The sequence below is a fragment of the Callorhinus ursinus genome, unplaced genomic scaffold (genome assembly GCF_003265705.2).
Source record: "Callorhinus ursinus isolate GAN/ISIS: 27379988/994484 unplaced genomic scaffold, GSC_fseal_2.0 scaffold12, whole genome shotgun sequence".
Classification (NCBI taxonomy): Eukaryota; Metazoa; Chordata; class Mammalia; order Carnivora; family Otariidae; genus Callorhinus; species Callorhinus ursinus.
The window spans coordinates 20,038,964-20,062,136 of NW_027397074.1; the positions used below are offsets into that span (position 1 = coordinate 20,038,964).

At 38.7% G+C, this 23,173-nt stretch overlaps 1 protein-coding gene across 4 annotated transcripts in view; it reads right to left on the bottom strand.

The window, feature by feature from the left end:
- PEX1 (peroxisomal biogenesis factor 1) overlaps window positions 1–23,173 on the bottom strand; it is a 42,580-nt gene that overhangs the window by 9,832 nt on the left and 9,575 nt on the right. For all 4 annotated transcript variants that reach the window (XM_073898786.1, XM_025872871.2, XM_025872869.2 and 1 more), the window contains 11 exons: window positions 22,473–22,592; window positions 18,282–18,405; window positions 17,970–18,070; window positions 16,993–17,075; window positions 15,510–15,642; window positions 10,812–10,908; window positions 9,442–9,612; window positions 7,501–7,655; window positions 1,923–2,112; window positions 1,557–1,723; window positions 12–146 (listed from right to left, as the gene is read on the bottom strand). In XM_073898786.1, the coding sequence (XP_073754887.1) occupies window positions 12–146; window positions 1,557–1,723; window positions 1,923–2,112; window positions 7,501–7,655; window positions 9,442–9,612; window positions 10,812–10,908; window positions 15,510–15,642; window positions 16,993–17,075; window positions 17,970–18,070; window positions 18,282–18,405; window positions 22,473–22,592 (1,476 nt within the window). The remainder of the gene's footprint in view (window positions 1–11; window positions 147–1,556; window positions 1,724–1,922; window positions 2,113–7,500; window positions 7,656–9,441; window positions 9,613–10,811; window positions 10,909–15,509; window positions 15,643–16,992; window positions 17,076–17,969; window positions 18,071–18,281; window positions 18,406–22,472; window positions 22,593–23,173) is intronic.

Consider the following 23,173-nt stretch of genomic DNA (forward strand, 5'->3'; position numbering starts at 1 on the left):
GCAAGACATACCTTGACACTAATGAAATTCATTCCACTCTCCCGTGCGATTACTCCAGCTAGTAAGGTTTTTCCTGTTCCGGGAGGACCATACAACAGTACTCCTGTTCTTTGTCGTATGGGCAAGTTTGCAAACAGTTCTGGGTACTGAACAACACAAAAATATGACAAAGAGCTCAAGTCTAAAAAAAGGACTAAGCAGCAAAGTCAATGTACAGGAAGAAGTATTTGGATGGGAGTAACTTCCACCTTTACTAACCGTGTAACGACAAAAAATGAAGTTCCTATTCAATATATGAGTTCAAAGGAACTACCACCGATTTTTTACCAAGTGGACCACGGAATACATTCTTCCTAAAGTGTGTATAACTGCCTCTGAACTTCTTTTCATTTTGTCCTGTTTTTTAAAAATATTATAACAGTACTACATTTAGAAAATAACCAATCTTTTAACAAGCATATACTGCCTTCCCCTTGTATGGTTCAAAGGGCAAGTTATGATAGCTGTGTATATTCAAATATACTGAATCAAAGAAAGAAAAATAATAGAGAAGCATGTATAATGATAACAGTAAGCTCTCCCAAGAGCCTCCATGCCGAGCAGGTGACTGCTTCTAAATTACTGGAGAGCAAGACTTTGTGAACAGGGGAGCCAAATATCAGGCTAATGTCAGCAATATCCTGGTCTCCTCTGTTAGGTATGCCTATTCAGTTCCCCCTGCTGACAACATTCTAACCCCATCTCTCTCTCCATTCTAATCTCAAGAGGCCCCAAAGTCAGCCATTATGCAAAGAGCCTCAGCGAATCTGGGTTCCAATGCCCAGACCCAGCATTTGGGGGGCATGATCCTGCTGGCGAGTGCTCCCATGCCCACCTTCTCTCAGGCTTTAACCTGCAGTCCTGGGCTGCCCTCAATATGCCCCGGGCCCACTGGCCACGGTTTCTAGGACTTGCCATCTAGTCTCATATAACTGAGGTCCTTACCCAGGTCTCTGCTTTTTGCATGGGTCGCTGATCTCACGCAATGATCCTTATCTCGCAGGTTTGCGGTTCAAATGCACTACCACCTAGACTGTGCCTTCTGATCTTCTGAACAGTCTATCCCTGCCTCCTTTATCCTGCCACCTGCCTGGTCTATGCTGCCTGCTAACTCTTGTCTTTCTAGGACTGAGACCCAGAATCTGGAATCTGACTTAAGCCCTCAGTTCTGTGGACCTAGACGACTCTTCCAGATTATTCCTACCCGTTTCTGTTCAAATCCCAGGTGACAGTTCATTTGCTTTAGTATCATCTGAATGATTCAAGCAAAACACAAGAATTATGCAATTCACATCAAAATATACATACTGTAAATATCACCCCAGCTTTCTTTTTAAGTTATGAACAGGCAAGGAGTATACCAAATACTTCAAAAAATCTGTTAAGAGTATCAAAAATAGTGCTGGCATTTATTTGGTAACTCAGTAAATACTTCTTGAATCAAACTGAGACTAGGCAAGCCAACACATAAAACCATTCAGTGGTTCTTCTGGAAGTACTTGTTTTTTTTTAAGTACCTTGGCTGGTAATTGGATGGTATCCATGAGTATCTGCCGAACTTCATGTAATCCACCAATCTTATCCCAGCCCAGGTCCCTAGGTTTATGCAAGTTGACATTTCGCAGAGACACAGGAATAAATCCATGGAGAGCCTTTTGGAAGTCCAATGTTGTTAAAGCTAATTCTGTTTAAAAATAAACACAACTTGTTTTGGTAGTCATATCTATATATGAATCTTTAATATTTGCTATCATCTTAGCAGGAGAGGCTGATTTCCTACTCACCTGCTTATCTGAATACTAAAAGAGAATATATTTAATTCTTACTATATTAACTCTCTGAATGGCAAGATTTTAAATTTTGGATTTAATAGGAACACGTACCTTCCCTGGTGGATATGCTCTGATGAGAGAGGTGAGCATGTATGGCTCGATCCACAAGCACTGTAAAATCTCTAGCCACAAACCCTTCAGTTTCTTTAGCTATACGTTTCAGGTCAAGATTAGTGAAATTGCTTATTTCACAGTCCAGTTTATTTTTTATTACGTTATGCAGAATTTCACACCTTTGCTCCTAAAGAAAAAAAACATAAAATTCGATTTTTTTTTTTTTAAGATTTTATTTATTTGACAGAGAGGGAGAGACAACGAGAGAGGGAACACAAGCAGGGGCAGAGGGAGAGGGAGAAGCAGGCTTCCCACGGAGCCGGGAACCCGATGGGGGGCTCGATCCCAGGACCCCGGGATCATGACCTGAGCCGAAGGCAGACGCTTAATGACTGAGGCACCCAGGTGCCCCAAAAATGGAATTTCTAATTTTACTCAAATGTAAACTCTAGTACATATATTTTCAGAAAAACCAGGCTGACATAATCTAGGGTAACAGAAAGAGATTGGCGATTGTCTGCAGATGCAGCGGAGGAGGGACGGATTGCAAAGGGGCACCGGGAAACTTTTGGGAGTGATGGAAATGTCTGTTACCTTAACTGTGGTGATGGTTTCATGATGTATACATGTTAAATGGTATATACAGCAGATAATATATACATGTTAAACATGATTAAATTGTACAATTTTTTTCTAATTTTAAATTGTACACTTTATTTTTTTTTTAAGATTTATTGGAGAGAGAGACACAGCGAGAGAGGGAACACAAGCAGGGGGAGTGGGAGAGGGAGAAGCAGGCCTCCCGCCGAGCAGGGAGCCCGATGCGGGGCTCGATCCCAGGACCCTGGGACCACGACCTGAGCGGAAGGCAGACGCTTAACGACTGAGCCGTTCAGGTGCCCCTGGGCATCTGACTCTTGGTCTCAGCTCAGGTTTTGAGATCTCAGGGTCGTGAGTCCAAGCCCTGTGTTGGGCTCAGCATGGAGCCTGCTTAAAAAAGAAACAGACATTCAATGACCAATACTACTACATTCTGTTATACTTACTACTAGGTTTAATACTTTCATTCTTCAATAACAGGTAATTAGCACAGGGTCTGAATATTTAGGATAAGAATTTTAAAGGGGCCCCTGGGTGCTTAGTCGGTTAAGTGTCCGACTCTTGATTTTTGGCTAAAGTCATGATCTCACAATTGTGAGATCGAGTCCCATGTCAGGCTCTGCGCTCAGCATGGAGACTGCTTGATTCTCTCTCCCTCTCCTTTTGCCCCTCCCCTGGCCCCTGTGCTCTTTCTCGCTCTCAAAATAAATAAATAAAATCTTAAAAAAAGAGAGAGAATTTTAAAGAAGAGGTTAAAATGTGCTTGTCAAAGAAGTCCTGGAACATACTTCTTTGAGCTCGCTGCCTCTAAAACCTTCCTGAACATGAGTCCCCAAAGGGGACGATGGGCCATATGGGCTTGTGATATTGTAATTTATGATAAGAAATACAGATTTGGTTTTTGTCCCTGTTTCTGGCCAGATCTCCTAAAACCCTTAGAATTTTTTTTTTTTTTAAAGATTTTATTTATTTATTTGAGAGAGAGAGAGAAACAGCATGAGAGGGGAAAGGGTCAGAGGGAGAAGCAGGCTCCCCGCTGAGCCGGGAGCCTGATGTGGGACTCGATCTCGGGACTCCGGGATCATGACCTGAGCCGAAGGCAGTCGCTTAACCAACTGAGCCACCCAGGCGCCCAACCCTTAGAATTTCTTAAGTGGTAAGAATGATAAAGGCGTCCTGATAGTCACACCCTTTCCAACACACCAGAGTTTATGTTAATGAGGGGGGCCTTTCAGAAAGCACCTAAGGCTGGGGGCTGGCTGCCAGGGAACCAACAATGAATAGAGGGTTGAAACTTGCAGTACCACACTTCGATTTCCAGGAAGGGGAAAGGGTTGAAGGTTAAAGGTTGAGTCAATTGCAAAAGGCCAAAGATTTAATCAATCATGCCTATGTAATGAAACCTCCACAGAGACCCAAAAGGAGAGGATTCAGAGAGCCTCCAGGTTGGTGAACCAGAAAGCTTCCACGTGCCATCTTGCCAGGCCCTAAGTGTCACAAGGACAGAAGCCGTTTGGTGAGAACAGAACCTCATCGTATGTATCTTTCATCTGGCTACTGATTTGGATCCTTTAATATCCTCTGGAATAAACTAGTAATCTACTGAGTAAACTAGCTTTCTTAGTTCTGTGAGCTGCTCTGGAAAATTACTTAAAGCCAAGCAGGGGGTTGTGGGAACCTCTGATTTACAGCTAGTTGCTCAGAAGCACAGGTAACAAGCTAGATTTGCAATTGGCATTGAAGCGGAAAACAGTCCACAGGATTGAGGCCTTAATCTGTGGAATCTGATGCTATCTGAGTAGATCGCAGAATTAAGTTGAATTCTAGCACACCCATCTGGTGTCTGAGAATTGCCTGGCAGTGTGAAGGAAAAACACACACGTTAGAATTGAGTACTAAAATCATAGAGGGTAAAGAATATTGGTGCTTGTAAAGAAACAAATGTTTAATCAAATTTTAAAAAAACATCTATTTGGATAAAAAAAGGATAAAAACCATATGATCATTTCAACAGATGCAGAAAAAGCACTGGACAAAGTATAACATCCATTCTTGATAAAAACTCTCTGCAAAATACGTCTAACAGGGAACATACCTCAACATAATAAACGCCATATATGAAAAACCCAAGTGAACATCATATGCAATGGTGAAAAACTGAAAGCTTTTCCTCTAAGATCGGGAACAAGACAAGGATGTCCACTCTCACCACTTTAATTCAACATAGTACTGGAAGTCCTAGCCACAGCAGCCAGACAACAAAAAGAAATAAAAGGCATCCAAACTGGTAAAGAAGTAAAACTTTCCCTATTTGTAGATGACGTGATACTGTATTTAGAAAACCCTAAAGACTCCAGCAAAAAACTACTAGAACTGATAAATGAATTCAGTAAAGTTACAGGATACAAAATCTACATAATCTGTTGCATTCCTATACACTAACAGTGAAGCAGCAGAAAGTAAAATTAATGATCCCTTTTACAATTGCACCAAAAACAATAAAATATCCATGAATAAACTTAACCAAAGAGGTGAAACACCTGTACTCTGAAAACTATAAAATACTGATAAAAAAAAATTTAAGACAATGCAAAGAAATGGAAAGACATTCCATGCTCACAGGTTGGAAGAACAAATATTGTTAAAATGTTTATACTACCCAAATCAATCTACACATTTAATGCAATTCCTATCAAAATACCATCAGCATTTTTCACAGAACTAGAACAAATAATTCTGAAATATAACCACAAAAGATGCCACATAGCCAAAGCAATCTTGAAAAAGAAAAGCAAAGCTGGAGGCATAATTCCAGACTTCAAGTTATATTACAAAGTGGTAGTAATTAAAACAGTATGGTACTGGCATAAAAACAGACACAGAGATCAATGGAATAGAACAGAACACCCAGAAATAAACCCAGAATTAGATGGTCAACTAATCTTTGACAAAGGAGGAATGAACATACAATGGGAAAAAAGACAATGTCTTCAACAAATGGTGCAGGGAAAACTGGACAGCCACATACAAAGAATGAAACTGGACCGCTTTCTTTCACCATACACAAAAATAAATTCAAAATGGATTGATGACCTAAATGTGAGACCTAAAACCATAAAAATCCTTAAAGAAAAAAAATCCTTAAAGAGAGCACAGGCAGTAATTTCTCTGACATCAGTCAATGCAACATTCTTCTGCGTGTATTTCCCAAGGCCAGGGAAATAAAAGCAAAAATAAACTATTGGAACTACATCAAAATAAAAAGCTTCTACACAGCGAAGGAAACGATCAACAAAACTAAAAGGCAACCTACTGAGTGGGAGAAGATAGTTGCAAAAGATATATCTAATAAAGGGTTAGTATCCAAAATATACAAAGAACTGATATAACTCAGTACCCCAAAAACAATCCAATTAAAAAATGGGCAGAAAAAAAATGGGCAGAAGACATGAACACAAATTTCTCCAAAGAAGAGATACAGATGGCCAACAGACATGAAAAGATGCCCAACATCACTATGCATCAGGGAAATGCAAATCAAAACTACAATGATCCAGATATCACCTCATGCCTGTCAGAATGGCTAATAAAAAACACAGTAAGTATTGACAAGGATGTGAAGAAAAAAGAACCCTCTTGCATTGTTCGTGGGAATACAAACCGGTGCAACCACTGTGGAAAACTGAGGAGGTTCCTCAAAGAATTAAAACTTGAACGACCCTATGATCCAGTGATCACACTACTGGGTATTTACCCTCAAAAATACAAAAACACTAATTCAAAGGGATACATGCACCCTTACGTTTATGGCAGCATTATTTACAGTAGCCAAATTATGGAAGCAGCCCAAGTGTCCACCACCAGATGAATGAATAAAGATGTGGTAAATATATACAATGGAACATTACTCAGCCATAAAGATGAGATCTTGCCATTTGCAACAACATGGATAGAGCTAAAGAGTATATATAATGCTAAGCAAAACACATCAGAGAAAGGCAAGTATCATGTGATTTCACTCATATGTAGAATTTAAGAAACAAATAAGCAAAGGAAAAAAAAAAAGGAGACAAACCAAGAAACACTCCTAACTACAGAGAAGAAACTGATTGTTACCAGAGGGACAGTGGGTTGGGGGGATGGGTGAAATACATGATGAGGGTTAAAGAGTATACTTATGATGGAAAAAAATATATATATACACACATACTCATAATTCTATTTGCATTTCTTACTAAATGCTCTTTCTTACTAAAAAGAAATCTTTAAAAAAGAACTATGTAAGGTAATGGATGTGTTCAATTAACTTGATTGTGGTAAATATTTCATAATGTATATGTAAATGTATTGTATACTTTAAACATATACAACTTTGTTGTATCAATAAACTGGAAATCAATAAATCAATAAACTGGAAAAAAATTCAAATGTCCATGATGTATTTACAGATTTCACCAATGGAAAATGAAGCAGTTCAGAATTTTAGAGTTTTTGTTTTTTAAATGGAATAACAAAACTTCAATAATTTAAAAAAATGTTTTCCAAAAAACCTTGGAAAGTACACAGTAAACATTTCAGATGGTTATAAATGGAAATTGTGCATCTGAGCACAACATGCACCAAATGTCACCTTTAAAATATCCTTAAGCATAAGTTTAAAGCCATAAATTAGTAATAAAATTAAAAAATGAAGGATGCCTGGGTGGCTCAGTCAGTTAAGCGTCTGACTCTTGATCTGAGTCATAAGTTCAAGCCCTGCACTGGCTCCATGCCTACAGATAAATTTATTTAAAATATATTTTATATAAATTATATTAATACATTTAATTAATTTATAAAGAATAAATTTATTATAAGTACAAATATAAACAAATTTGTTTAAAATAAATTTAATTAATTAAATACATAAAGTAAAATTGCAAAATGGTTTATATGAAGAGGGGCATATTTCAACAATCTTCACAAGTAGTATTACCTGATTAGGAGGTTGAATATGATGGACACACTGAAATATGTGAATTCCTTGAGCAGAGACAAGCAAAGGATGCAGAGAATGTTGAGACTGGCTTGTGGCAATCAGTGCAACCAAACTTCCCATGGAAATAAACTCTTTCATCATATCACTCAAAGCTAGAACAAAGCAATACAGTGTAAAAGCTTAGTAAATATAAACGTGAAATTTAAGAATTATACAGCGGCTCAGGTCATGATCCTGGAATCCCGGGATCGAGTCCCACATCGGGCTCCCTGCTCAGTGGGGAGTCTGCTTCTCCCTCTGACCCTCTTCCCTCTCGTGCTATCTCTCATTCTCTGTCAAAAAAGAAAAAAATCTTAAAAATAATAACCTGGGGGCACCTGGGTGGCTCAGTCGTTAGGTGTCTGCCTTCGGCTCAGGTCATGATCCCAGGGTCCTGGGATCGAGCCCCGCATCGGGCTCCCTGCTCAGCGGGAAGCCTGCTTCTCCCTCTCCCACTCCCCCTGTTTGTGTTCCCTCTCTCGCTGTCTCTCTGTCAAATAAATAAATAAAATCTTTAAAAAATAATAATAACCTGAAGTTGAGCTTTTAGGTGGAGTACAAAGAGTATGGATCCTTCATACCTTCTAAAAATTAAATCTGCCACTCATTCATTGATTGATTTACTGGGGACCTAGTAACAGCCCTACTCCAACCAATCTCACGGAGGCAGAGGAAGCACTGTAAACGAGTCCGTATACTCAGAACAACGCCTAGGTGGTTCCTTACTTCTAGATCTTAAAAGTAAATGAACAGGAGTCTCTGAAATAAATACAGAAGGATGATAAATTTCCATATTGTGCTGTGTTGATTAGTCAAAATACAGTTCCTATTCCTATGACTTCCTGAACAATCTCTTTCCACCCCAGGTCTTGCCAGGTTTGGTTGTTAGGAGGTCAGAACTGCAACAGGCATTAATCAGGTGTATCTGAGTCTTGACCTAGAAATTTGCAGCATTCCATTAAACACTACACTAACAAGTTTTGCAGATCTTACAGGATTCAAACTCTGAGATTAACATGAGTTTGTAATAACCCAAGGTACTGTGGTTGCATTTTGTCTTTGTTCCAGCTCTCAAGAACCGTGGGGCAGCTACATGCTGCCAAATCCTCCAGCACTCCCCCCAGCTCCCTCCGTGAATTCTAAGCTCCAGGTAGAGGGTAGTCACTAACATCCCACCATTTTTCGTACCTCTGTACCTTTGCCTGTGGATCATGCTTCCTTTGCTTCCTCATTAGCTGCTTCATGCTAATTTCCACTCCTCCGTCAAAATTCAGTTAACTGCAGTTATCAATTCCCCCCAACAGCCTTCTCTGCTAACTCCTTACCACGCCTCCCAGTCCCAGTTGAGGGTGTGCGCTCCTACGGTGCCCCGCGTACACCTCTAGCAGAGCAGATCCCACCACCTCTGAGCTGTGCCACCCTGGTCAAATGACTTAATCTCTCCATTTTCATTTATTCACCTGGAGAATATCTGCACGTAGAGTACAAAACAATCCCTAACCCAGAAAAGGCACTCAATGCGTGGTAGCTACCATTATTATTATCATCAGTATTCTGTACGAAAATTGTCTGTTTACTTTTCGTTTCGCTCCTAGACTTTGAGAACACAACTGTGCAGAAGCATTAGACAAACATTTGTCAAAAGAACAAAGCCAGAGTAAATCCATACAATGAAGCAATTTCTAATAAGCACAGGAGAATGAAAAGACCCCAGAAGACTAATCACAAAGCTGCAGAATTTTCACACTGCACTTGTCTACCAATTTTACTAATATAGAAGCTTCAAAAGCAACACGTAACATCGCATTTTCTGAAGAGAGCAGATTTATCAGTAAGACTAAAACTGTTGGCTAACCGAAGGAAAAGGCCCACAGCCCTGAGCGGATGCATTTCCATTACCATGTGCCAGCCGCTGGCTCTGCACAGCCTCAGGGCCGTGCTCATGTTCTGGGACAGCAGGCCGGCCTACAATGAGGTCGAGGTCGTCCAGCAGAATCACGGAAGGCTGCCTCCATGCCGCCTCAGAGAAAGCCAACTCCAGGGTTTTTTGTACGTTTTCAAGCCTTTTCCCTTAATATGGGAGATATGAAATGGTTTTAATGTTATTTCAGGCCTGGTAAGTTCTGGCTGCCCTTTTGAGAGCATTAGAAAAGCTCAATATTGATTTAACTCTGAAAATTTCAGCTGTATTTTGTTAATATACCAATCACTAAAATTTGTTAATCATTAACTTGGTTTTAATTAATGTAGTCTCAAAGGACTCACTAAAGAACTGAATTTTATAAAGTGGAAAAAAGGAACATGCTACTGTAAGTCCTGTATGTACGTATTCTTTACCTGGCCTTATTCCACAGAAAATTTCAGATGGCATACAACAAAACAGTAAAATAAAAGGAGGATGTGGAAAAACGTAAGAGTAGGGGATCAAGATTCAGATAAAATCAAACATAAATGTAGCTGTCCAGAGGATCTAGAGTTACTGTATTTCAATCATACATTGGCTTCAAACTTCCTGGTGAATTGCCAACTTCTAATTTTCAAAGAACAGAAAATATATAAATTCATAAGCCGAAATAAAGAGTTCCTGTTACTTAGGTCTACAACAAAACTTTCACAAGAAGTTTCAAGTAGGGCTCTGAGAGACGGACAGTCTCTCTAAAACCACCTTTGTAGCATATGAAGTAATGGGTTTTCGAAGGCTATTTCTTGGTTTCTTACCATATACTAGATAAAATACACAAACATACACATAGCATGGGACTAATTGGGATGACATGGTAGAGGTAGCCAAGGGGGGAAAAAAGTTACTCAAAATAAAATCTTTCCAATCTTGTTTTTTAAAAAAATAGGTAATAAGCAGTAAAGACTTAAAAAGTACCAAAGTGTACATGGTAAATTGTAATTCTCCTCTTCACTGTCCACAGCCAGCCTTCCCCCGCCTCACCCAGGGTTTCTCTAGCAATTCAGGGATAATTTATACGCATTAGCGTATACTTTCCCAGAATGGTCTAAGTTGGCATTTTCAGGAATATAGTCTACAAAGAGTTTTGGCCAGGAAAAAAAGGAGGGGGCCTCCATCAGTATGGAGAGTTTAAAAAATTTTGCTGAAAATATTAGAAAGCCAAAGATTTTAAATTTCCAAGGAATTTCAATGACTAACAGAAAAATTAAAGATCAGATATTCACATTTATTAGATTAATGACATTAAATAACATTTCCATCTTTCTAGCAGAAAAGGGTTTTATGTAGAGTGTTATCATATTCATACCTCGTAAAGTTTTACAGTCAACATTCTCCACATGGGCATCCAATATGTCAGATGCTTCTTTACAGACTGCCTTGGCTAAAGTTGATTTTCCAGTGCCCTAGAAAATAATTGCTTCATAAGCAATATATTCAATCACAGAAATAGCTTCTGTTACTGTGGCAACCACCAAGATTCAGCCTCACCGATCAAGTGTACACTACCCAATGTTCTATGTCTGTTATATCTCAATAAAGCTAGAGGTTAAAAAAAAAAAGAGAGAAAGGAAAAGAAATTCTACATCCCTGGAGCTCTAGAATCACATTGTGGTGGGTGACATTTAGCATAAAGTAAACTAATAGGAGGGAGTGAAAATCTGGACTCAGGAAGTTTTAAGAGCATTCAGGGTAAGTGGGAAAGATTTCCTAAATATGTATTCAAGTCTATCAAAGAAAAATACGTAATATTCTGCAAAGAAACCAGGAGGCTCCAGCTTCCCAGCCTTTATATGGGAATCCCAGAATTCAAGTAGTAGAGAAACACAGGCAAGGGAAACAGAGGACAACCCAACCTCTGGAATTTAAGCCGCCCAAAAAGGGGCATTTCCCACCCCAATTCCAACCTCAATTGGTACTGACACTAAAGATAACTGCTTTGAGAAAGTAAAATATATATATACTAGTCTAGTACTGTGTGAGAAAGGTGTTACTAAAATGACTTTTGTTTCAAGCTGTTAGAAGCTGGATGTATCCTATGTTCATTATAGGGCAGAGACAGAAAATGCACATCTAATTTGTTTTTACAATTTGTTAAGACAATCACTAATACTTAATTTCTTTTACCTTTAAAAACAGGCAATGCTTTATTATTTACTAGAAGGGAATAATGTGAATATTAAATAATTTTTCCAGAGAAATGAACCCTAATCCCATTTAATTTCAACTCTTTTTATCTTTTTTTTTTTTTTTTAGATTTTATTTATTTATTTGACAGAGAGAGACACAGTGAGAGAGGGAACACAAGCCGGGGGAGTGGGAGAGGGAGAAGCAGGCTTCCCGCGGAGCAGGGCCAGGACCCTGGGATCATGACCTGAGCCAAAGGCAGCCGCTTAACAACTGAGCCACCCAGGTGCCCCTTAATTTCAACTATTTTTATTTATTTTTATTTTTTATTTTTTTAAAGATTTATTTATTTGAGAGAAAGAGAATGAGATAGAGAGAGAACGCATGAGAGGGAGGAGGGTCAGAGGGAGAAGCAGACTCCCTGCTGAGCAGGGAGCCTGATGTGGGACTCGATCCCGGGACTCCAGGATCATGACCTGAGCCGAAGGCAGTCGCTTAACCAACTGAGCCACCCAGGTGCCCTCAACTATTTTTAATGGAAACATTTATTACCCACTTCCCTATTATCTTAAATTAACTGTAATTTTAATCCAGTTTCTTGATCATTTACAGTATTACCGTGACAACCAATTAGTGTACCATGTGGCCCTCAGAGACTCTTAAGGTGGGCAGAACTGTTTATTTTTATATTAATATAAAGTGACTCACAGACTGTATAGGGTTTGATCCTGGTTTATAAAATATGCAAAAAATAAAATAATGATGAACGCTTAGCAGAGAAAGGTAAAAATGTTCTATAATCATCCCACCTCACAGAAGTAGCCAAAGTCAACTGTTCTAATGTTTCATCCTTCCAGACACTCCCCGCACATTTTATGTAAATTTATGAAGATGGAATTATTTGTGCGGGTTCATGACAAATCACTGTCCTCCTTATGGACAAATATGGAGCCGCACCCATTCCCCAGCATGCCGCTGCAGAGACATACTGGACTGTAACAGGTTCCATAAGCCCCTTCCTAATGTACATTAATGCTGCTTCCAATTTTTAACTATTATAAGTAAAGCTAAAATAAATATCCATATGCCTGTTTACTTATCTGTCAGATTATATGTTCAGAATAAATTTCTAGGAGTGGAATTACTATATCAAAAGGTACACATTTAAAATTTTGCGGAACATTGCTATAGTGTCCCCTAGAAAGGTTGACATTGGTAGGTTTTTATAATTCTTTTAATACAGGTTTTCCCCTTCAGAGCACTGTTAATCTCTTGCCCTTGTTGCTTTGTCTAGCTTTAAGAGAGCTGTGCCAGTTCTAATATTTTGTTTTTCAGCACTATGAGCTGGCAAAACAGCCAACCTTGTTATACAAAGTGTGAAATTTGGCAGGCACTCAACAAATACTACCATCAATACAGCTTCCAGAATTGCATTTACATTTACAGTCAATGGGCTCCAGGGGCGCCTGGCTGCCTCAGTTGGTAGAGCATGCAACTCTTGATCTCGGGGTCATGAGTTTGAGCCCCATATTGGATGTAGAGATTACTTAAAAATAAAAAATCTTTAAAAAATAAAATAAAGGCAATGCTTTCCAAAGAATAGAAATCAGAAGTGCTGAGATATAGGTCCCTTGCCATAATCATTTTGCCTAGTCAGAGGGCCTTCTCCTCACATAAAGTCATTCACATTTGTATAATACCATTTTTCAGCTTACAAAGTGCTTTCACACATATTATTTCCCTTAAGTGAAAGTTAATCCTAAGAAGGCAGATAAGAAACCAAAAACCTGCCTGAGGTCACAGCCGGTAAATACATGACAGAGGTGGGACTCAAATCCAGGTCTTCTCTGCTTGTTCTTCCTATTAAACATGCTACCCCTAGGTGAGATGGGGAAGTCTGGTTTCTGAGCCAAGAATATTGCTTTTTCAAAATAAATACTCTACAATGAGGATGCGTTTTGAAATCTGACAAAATCTAGAAACCACACAGAATAGTTGCTATATGTCACGAGCCTTGCATATCTGGGATAAATCCCACTTGATTATGGTATAAATTCTTCATATACATTGGTTGACTTGATTTGCTAATATTTTGTTGAGGATTTCTGCATCTATGTTCATGAGAGATACTGGTCTATAGTTTTCTTTTCTTGTAATGCCTTTGTCTGGTTTTGGTATTAGGGTGATGGCTGGCCTCATAGAATGAGTTATGAAGTACTCCTTTTGCTTCTATCCTCTGAAAGAGATTGTAGAAAACTGGTATAATTTCTTCCTTATATGTTTGGTAGAATACACCAGTGAACCTATGTGGGCCTGACAGGTTTTAAAGATTTTTTTTTTTTTAAAGACTTATTTATTTCAGAGAGAGAGAGAGAGAGAGAGAGAATGAGAGATAGAGAGCACGAGAGGGAAGAGGGTCAGAGGGAGAAGCAGACTCTCTGCTGAGCAGGGAGCCCGATGCGGGGCTCGATCCCAGGACCCTGGGACCATGACCTGAGCTGAAGGCAGATGCTTAACGACTGAGCCACCCAGGTGCCCCTAAACTGATGAAGATTAAAGAGAAGACACAAATCACCAAGATCAGGAAATGGCTCATCACAACAGATTCCATAGCCATTCAAAGGATAGTAAAAGGAATACTGTCAACAACTTCATGCTCATAAATTTGACAATTTAGGAGAAATGGACCAATTCCTTGAAATTACAAACTACCAAATGTCTGCCAAGGTGAAAAAGACAATTAAGGAAATTTAATGTATAATTAAAAAGTTAAAGGTGAAGTAATCTCCACACCCAGATAGTATCACTGGAGATTTTACCAAACATTTAAGAAGAATGAATACCAACTTTAGATAATCTCTTCCAGAAAATGGAACAAGAAGGAACACTTCTCAACTCATTTTATTAGGCCAGTGTTACCCTGATAGCAAAACTAGACAAAGACAGTACGAAAACAGAAAACTACAGGCTAGGGGCGCCTGGGTGGCTCAGTCGTTAAACGTCTGCCTTCAGCTCAGGTCACGATCCCAGGGTCCTGGGATCGAGCCCTGCATCGGGCTCCCTGCTCAGTGGGAAGCGTGCTTCTCCCTCTCCCACTCCCCTTGCTTGTGTTTCCTCTCTCGTTGTCTCTGTCAAATAAATAAGATCTTAAAAAAAAAAACTATAGGCTAATATCGCTCATGAATTTAGATGTAAAAATCCTCAACAGAATATTAGCAAAGAATGGAGCACCTGGCTGGCTCTCAGAAGAGCATGGAACTCTTGATCTCAGGGTCATGAGTTTGAGCCCCATGTTGGATGCAGAGATTACTCAGATTAAAAAAAAAACAAAAACAATAACTGGGGCACCTGGGTGGCTCATTTGGTTAAGAGTCTGACTCTTGTTTTTGGCTCAGGTCATGACTCAGGGTTGTGAGATCAATCCCCATATTGGGCTCCCTGCTGAGCAGGGAGTCTGCTTCTCTCCCTCTCCCTCTGCCCCCCCCACCCCCAATTCGTGCACGTGCTCTGTCTCTCTCAAATAAATCTTAAAAAAAAAAAAAAAAAGATCATTAGCAAACAAACTTGGCAATGTATACAAAGAATAATATACCACAACCTAGTGGGATTTATTACAGATACGTAAGGCTGGTTCAATATTTGAAAACCAATCAACCCTATCAACACCCTAAAAAGCAAAAATCATACAATCGTATCAGTTGGTACAGAAAAAAGGCAGGGAGGATGTCACCTTATTCATCTTATTCATCACCACTTTCTAAATTTCCCAAGCAAATGTAGCCTTCCCAAATCTTGTGTTAACAACCCCATATAACAGATGATCAAAACCCAGAGAGAGAAAAAAAGTGATTAATGCAATGGGCACATTTTAACCACATACCTTTCCTCCTGTGAATAAAAGGGCTCCATTCCTAAGTCCTGCCACTAGGGACATCAGCTGTCGAGACAAAGGGCGTCCCAGGAGGCTGTGAGTGATGTGTTCCATGGAGGATACACCTAAGGAATTCACTCCTCTGCAAAATATATACATTGTTGCATGATAAAACACTGAAGCAGGATAAAATCCAGCTGAAAAAAATTCTGTAACTTTCCTTCCCAGGCTGGTTAATGATTTTTAAAAGAGTAAAATGTGGAAATTTTCCCTTACTTGAAAGTATATTGAATTAATGCCAAATCTGAGTTAACAGCTTTTAAAAATTAGTTTTATTACTTTCAAACATGTACAGTGACTAGAAGTTTTGTCTGAACAGGGCATCTTAAGGAATTTGTCTTAACACACATGGACACCCCTCTCAAAATGATTTTTGGTTTGGTAATCAACATAATCATAAATGCATGCATTTGAAGTGTTAGGATAATTGCAGGCTTATTTCCTCTTGAACTTAGCCTTTGAAATCTAGTTTCAATTTGTAGATTATACAAGCACGAACTTCAACCTACTTCCTGACACTAGCACTTTCTTTCTGATAATAAATATAAATTCCTAAAATCAGAGTCTGAAGAGATTTTACTTTCAACATGAATAATATGCTGTATTTAAACACTGTTACTTTATGGTTTAATCCTTCTACTAGAACATTTACAGACTATACTACTACAGGAAATCAAATCACTACTACTACAACTACAAAAAGCCTCTGTGAAGAATGGGAAGATGTCATGCTAATAGGAGATTCTCGTATTGCATAAGAGATAAAGAAATTAAGAGGGGGTTCTTTTCAGACTTGTTTGGTTTTAAAAGTTAAGGAAAACATAAATAATCCTAATTAGTAAATTAATAAGAGAGTTGAAGGAATAACTTAATTTGAAATATTTTTTTTCTTAAGAGATTTTATTTGACAGAGACACAGCGAGAGAGGGAACACAAGCAGGGGGAGTGGGAGAGGGAGACCCGCTGAGCAGGGAGCCCGAGGCGGGGCTCGATCCCAGGACCCCGGGATCATAACCTGAGCCAAAGGCAGACGTTTAATGACTGAGCCACCCAGGCGCCCCTAATTTGAAATATTTTTAAACATTCAAATAATGTTTTTGGATTTAACGTTTAAAATAAATGTATTAGCTCTAAGAAGTATTGTTTTACTCAAGTACATATGATCCGAGTCATACCGAGTTGCTTCCTTCTCACAAATCAAATCTCAAAGCAAAATTTCTAATAAGCTTCAGCCCTTTATGTAGTTACCTAAGAAGGCAAATTACCAAGCGAGGTATGAAAACAGAAACAATCCTTGAAAAAAAAAAATCTACTAATGAATTAAGATAATTCAATGACATTAACATCTACTTTAACGTTCATACATAAAAACCCTGCCAGAGATCATGTCAAACATGACTGTAAACATACTAGTTTGGCCAGAACTTCTTACCCCAAGCAGTTCAGCTTTAAAAAAGGAAGAATAAAGTCAATTTCCTCACTGTTTTCTTCTTTTACCATAGGGTCTAGAAGGACCTACAGTAGCAAGGAAAAATCAGTTTTACATTTCAAAGTTGTATCTTTGGCCTGTTTTTCTCAGGTCCCAGGAAACTGAATTACTGATTCTGTTACACAGAGAGAAAAGACACATTGTGCATGCAAGATCATTACTCAAAATAGCCTTCACAATAATAATTTACTCAACCAAGGAACAAAAATATTTATGGTCAACAACCAGTTAAAGGATGTCATCTCCTTCATACATTTTAAGGACACATCTTTATTTGCAATTTTGATGTGTGTCATATTTACTCTACACAATTCTTACATTTTTACCTCCTCTGAATGGTATTCCTTCAATTTTATCTCAAAAGTAGAGAGACAATGTCTAGTTCCCAACCATTCAAATTCTAAACAACTAGAACATCTTTAATCCTATAACAAGAGTGAAAACGAAAACCTAATATTCTAAAAAGACCAGTTATAAAATCCTTCTGGAAGAAAAGTGATCTGATAATATTTGTGAGGAGCTGAGAATTTAAGAACTGCCAAAATAATATGGGTTATTGCAAATATGGGTTACAGCAAAGCTGCAAGTAAAAATATGAATTTAAAAAAATCAAACCCCTAAAGCTAAGTTTTCTTGTGTTTCAATACTAGAATAATATGAAATCATAATTCATTTGCCAGTTAACACAATTCTATTCTTAAAACTTAATTGTGCATTGATTTTAAGTTTAGGACAAATCAATTTGTTTAGATAAGTTAAAGAGACTATATAATAAAATATTTTAAATCAAGTTATTCCTTACTCTTATTCATGTTTCTAACACACTTCAGGATGCAAAGTCTTATAGGTAAACTAATACTTTATTATCGATCCTATGTGACAAATATTATTTCATTAAATATTCAATAGTATGTGATTACTTGTATTGTGGTCTTCTGCAGCAGATTGGTGCTCAACAAAAAAATGTTCTCTTTTTCTTTTTCCCAAGAATGAACTATATTTAGAGAAAACTCCTTCAACCCTATCAAAAAAAAAAAAAAGTAATGTAGAGTTAGCACTGAAGCAGAGATGAAATAATTTAAGATTTAAATTTATTTAAATTTAAACAAAGGTATTCTTTGATATGTAAAACCATTTACTTATTATGTTTCCTGTTCACACGTATGACAGGTTGGCAAAATAATGAAAACTTCCTCAATAGGAAAAAAATCAAAATAACAAAATGTACCCACCGTCTTTAATTCTCAGCTTAATATATTCTTCCTCTGATAGGAGCAAAGGAAGTGTAGTGGTAGTACACTGCTGTAACCATGAAGAGAACACAGTTCTTACGTCTTCGTCACTTACATCTTTGGGCTGCCAGAGCAAAGGGAAGAACAGTAATGAGTTATCCAAATACCTAAGTGAATGTTAACATCATTAGCTTAACACCTTATCTAGCTAATATGTAAACCTTGATACGGCCGATGCACCTTAAACAAGCCTCTTAACCTCTCCGAGCCTTGCTCGCCTCATGTGAGAACCATTAGCTGGTGTCCATTAGGAGGAGACTGGTCAATTAAGTCAATCACGGTATATACCCATTCAGCCACAGTTTGGCACAAGTGATTACATGTGCTAGTTCAAGATGCAACGAGCCTGGCATGACCATTTGTTATCTGTGTGACTGTGTGCAAATTAAGCAAACTGTCTGAACCTCAGTTTTATAATCTATTAAATGGGAACTAAAAATAAATAATTTTAAAAGCTAAAAAAAAAAAAAAGCAAACCTTACCAAACAAAACCAGGAAGGATGTTCATATTTATAGGCACAGATTTGGGATTTCACATTACAGGGCAAGGAGGACAGTGCAGCCTGAAGAGACATTTACAGGGGCACCTGAGTGGCTCAGTCGGTTAAGTGTCTGACTCTTGATTTCGGCTCAGGTCAGAATCTCAGGGTCATGAGACTGAGCCCCACACTGAGCTCCGCGCCGGGCATGGAGCCTGCTTAAGATTCTCTGTCTCCCTCTCCCTCTCTTAAAAAAAAAAAAAAAAGAGCAAAAACAAAAAAACATTTACAGAAGTGGTGAAATTTTATTTATTAACTTTTTTTTAAAGATTTTATTTATTATTTATTCCTGAGAGACAGAGAGAGAGAGAGAGAAGCAGAGGGAGAAGCAGGCTCCCCGCCGAGCAGAGAGCCCGATGCGGGACTCGATCCCAGGACCCTGGGATCATGACCTGAGCCGAAGGCAGACGCTTAACCATCTGAGCCACCCAGGCGCCCAGAAGTGGTGAAATTTTAAACACTCCTTATCTCTACGACCAGTGATACATGTACCATGGTTTGGCTCACTGGATGACCATTCCAACCCCATTCTCCCTTGCCTCCCTCCATTAAAGAGGTGGGAAAGAAAACTCCATTCCCAACCTGGAGCTGTGTGTGTGTGTACGCATACATGTGTGTGTGCCTGCATTGTGACCAATGGTGTGCAATCGCAATCATTGGGAAGGGCTTCTCCTCCTAATCAAAAGGTAGAGAAACCTTGCAGAGGTTTTTGCTTTGAGCCTTCTGCTGCCAAGAATGCAGATGTTGATGCCTATTAGTACAGCAAATGCCTTGCATCTGAGAGGAGGAAAGTTACAGGCTAAGGATGGCAGAAAGACCAAAGGAGCCTAGATCCTTGATGACATAGTTTAACTACCTCTGGGCTCCTCCAAACTTCTTTGTACATGAGAAAAAGAGGCTCTTTATATGCTGAAGTCACTTTTTTTTTTCTGTTAAGCAGGCCACAGTGCTGATACACTCAATAAGTACAATGTTAATAAACTGTTCAAAAGGAATGAAGAAATTCTAAGAAAAACAATTTTTAAAGTTTTAAAATCAGAATTAAGTTTTTAAAACCTATTTGAAGTTAAAAACAGGAATACCCAAAAATTCATGTAGGAAAGATCATTAATATGTGCCTAGGAAAATAAACCTCTATTCATTCTACCATTTTTCAACTGGTCCATTTTTTTTTTTTTAAAGATTTATTTATTTATTTGAGAAAGAGAAAGAGAGTGAGTGAGCACACAGTGGGAGAGGGAGAAGCAGACTTCCTGCGGAGCAGGGAGCCCGACATGGGGCTCGATCCCAGGACCCTGGGATCAGGACCCGAGCCGAAGGCAGACGGCTCAACCGACTGAACCACCTAGGTGCCCCTTAACTGGTCCATTTCTGATCTCTCCTCATCCAGTGTCATGCTAGGTCTGCCGATTAAGCTCAGTTTAGAACTTGATCACTACAAAAAGCAAGCTAAACTAAGTATAGGCATTGCTTTCATACTCTTAAAGATCACAGAAATAGTCTGTTTGGATACTACTGGGCAATGGGATTAAAGACCTAAAGGAAGAGCGCGTGGCTGGCTCAGTTAGTAGAGCAAGTGACTCTTGATCTCTGGGTCCTGAGTTTGAGCCCCATGTGCAGGGTAGAGTTTACTTGCCAAAAAATATACCTAAAATCAAGACTCGAAGAATCAGAAAGCAACCCACGGTTCCTCTAGAATCAACCATTCTTATGTCCTAAGAGATATAAATCAGCCCAGAAGACACCTTCCAATGTCCTAAAGTTTCCACTAAAATAAGCAACTCAGGGGGTGCCTGGGTGGCTCAGTCGTTAAGCGTCTGCCTTCGGCTCAGGTCATGATCCCAGGGTCTGGGATCGAGCCACGCATTAGGCTCCCTGCTCGGCGGGAAGCCTGCTGCTTCCTCTCCCACTCCCCCTGCTTGTGTTCCCTCTCTCACTGTCTGTCAAGAAATAAATAAAAAATCTTTAAAAAAAAAAATAAGCAACTCAGGATAAAGAAAGGAATTCTGTAGTAATATCCTATTATTGAGACAAAAAGAATTTCATGACCAGGGGCTGTTTTTTTCATGAGACCTAACTTTTGAAAAATACCAAGATTAACTAAAAAGTTAAAACTAGAAATCACTGTGTACCATTCTGCCAATGGGTTAAATGTTCAGTTACATACTGTTATGGAAATGGCACTTATTCTATTTGTTTTCCTCTTCTCCAGTACATAAGTTGTCTTATCTGGGGTTTCATCAACTAGAAAGTTCTGTTAAAATGGTTCTTCCGTGATTTGAAAGTATAATCAGAGAAGGATAAAATCGTGTCTGGAAATTTTAAAACCTGTAATGCAGTAATTTTCTAGTATCGTTGTTCTCTGGGAGCTGGTAAACTAGACTGGCACAGGTGACAATACCCTGGTAATGAGCAGCCTAGCACTTTCAGGCTACAGTATTAATACCGAAACAACATGGGGGAATTTTTTTTAAATTACATGGATGTAGGAAAAATATCTTTTAAAAACCAAATTGTTGGGGTACCTGGTGGCTCAGTCAGTGGAGCATGCAAGTCTTGATCTTGGGGTCGTGAGTTTGAGCCCCACTTTGGGCATAGAGCTTATTTAATAAAAAAAAGCCAAATTATCCATGTTTGCATTGGCACAATATACATAATATATGTGTTACTTACTAAAGATTTCTTGGTTTCTCAAAAAGTTAAACAGAATTACCATAAGATCCAGGAACTCGGGGTGCCTAAGTGGCTCAGTTGGTTAAGCATCTGGCTCTTGATTTGGGCTCAGGTCATGATCTCAGGGTTGTGAGATCAAGCCCCATGTTAGGCTCTGTGCTGGGCCTGGAGCCTGCTTAAGATTCTCTTTCCCTCCCCGCCTCCACCCAGCTCTCCCTTTCTCTAAAAAAAAAGAAAAAAATATATATACACATACATATATATGGCAATTCAACTCCTAGGTATATACCCAAAATAACTCAAAGCAGGGACTCAACAGATACTTGTATACTAATGTCCGTAGCAGCATCATTCACAATAGCCAAAAAGGTGGAAACAACCCAAGGGTCCATCAACAGATGAATGGACAAACAAAATGTGGTATATGCATATAATGGAATATTATTTCACCATAAGTAGGAATGAATACATTCTACAACCTGGACGAGCCTTAAAAACATGTTAAGTGAAATAATTCAGATGCATGGGACAAATATTACTGGATTCCACTTATATGAAATATCTAGAATACACGAATTCATAGAGAGAATATAGATTACAGGTTACCAAGAGCTGGAAGAGCAGGGGATGGGGCATTATGGCTGAATGGGTATAGAGTTTCTGTTCGGGGGCTGGGAAAGTTTTGGAAATGGGGGGTAGTGATGACTGCACATAATGAATGTAATTAATGCTGCTGAATTGTACACCTAAAAATGGTTAAAATAGCATTTCATTAGATATATTTTACCACAAAATAAAACAGAGACTTCTTTGCCCTTCTGGCAAAAAGGAATACAACATTCCTGTTACTTGGCCGAAGCAGCTAGAAATTTTACATGACATGTAAAACAACTGTGATAGAACGTAAATTTGAACTCACTAAGTTTTCTCTAGGTTGTAATTTTAGAGATCTTGGAATTTTAGGGGTAATTTCCACTGGAGTTATTCTGACTACTGCATGCATTTCTATATTTAGTCTCTTTCTCAGGTCATCTGGAATCTGAAATTTAAAAATAAATAGATATATAAATATGTGAAAACTTGATTTAAAAATATTCCACAGCATACATACATTGCTATTAACTTCTATGAATTCAGGTAAACTGATGGAAGTTATCAAGATTCCTAAGAGTAACCAGATGGATATTCAGGCACTGTTGTATCACAAACATTTCCATTTTTCCCCTTCGTTTCTTTATTTCCACACCGTCTTTGGAATGAGATCCATCAATCTGGATCTCTCAAGTCAAGTCTGCTTGAGGACTGCCACTCCTCGGTGCCCATAGCCGCCAACCTTTCAAGTGGGGCGGGAAGTGTGGACTCCTCACTGCCATCTTATATGGTCAATAGGCCTCTACCTGGCACTTCTTCACCCTGTCCTCACCATGTGTTTTCAAGGAAAAAAATGGGATTGCCACCAAATGGCAGAACCATTAATAGAAAAGAGAAGTCCTAACAAGTTCAGTGTTAGACATTTTTATTTTGAAGATGCAGCAGGATCTAAACTAGGAGTTTAGAGCTAACGGAAAATAATGAGCTGATGGTCTGGAATTTTAGAAAACGATATAGGCCAAAGAGATG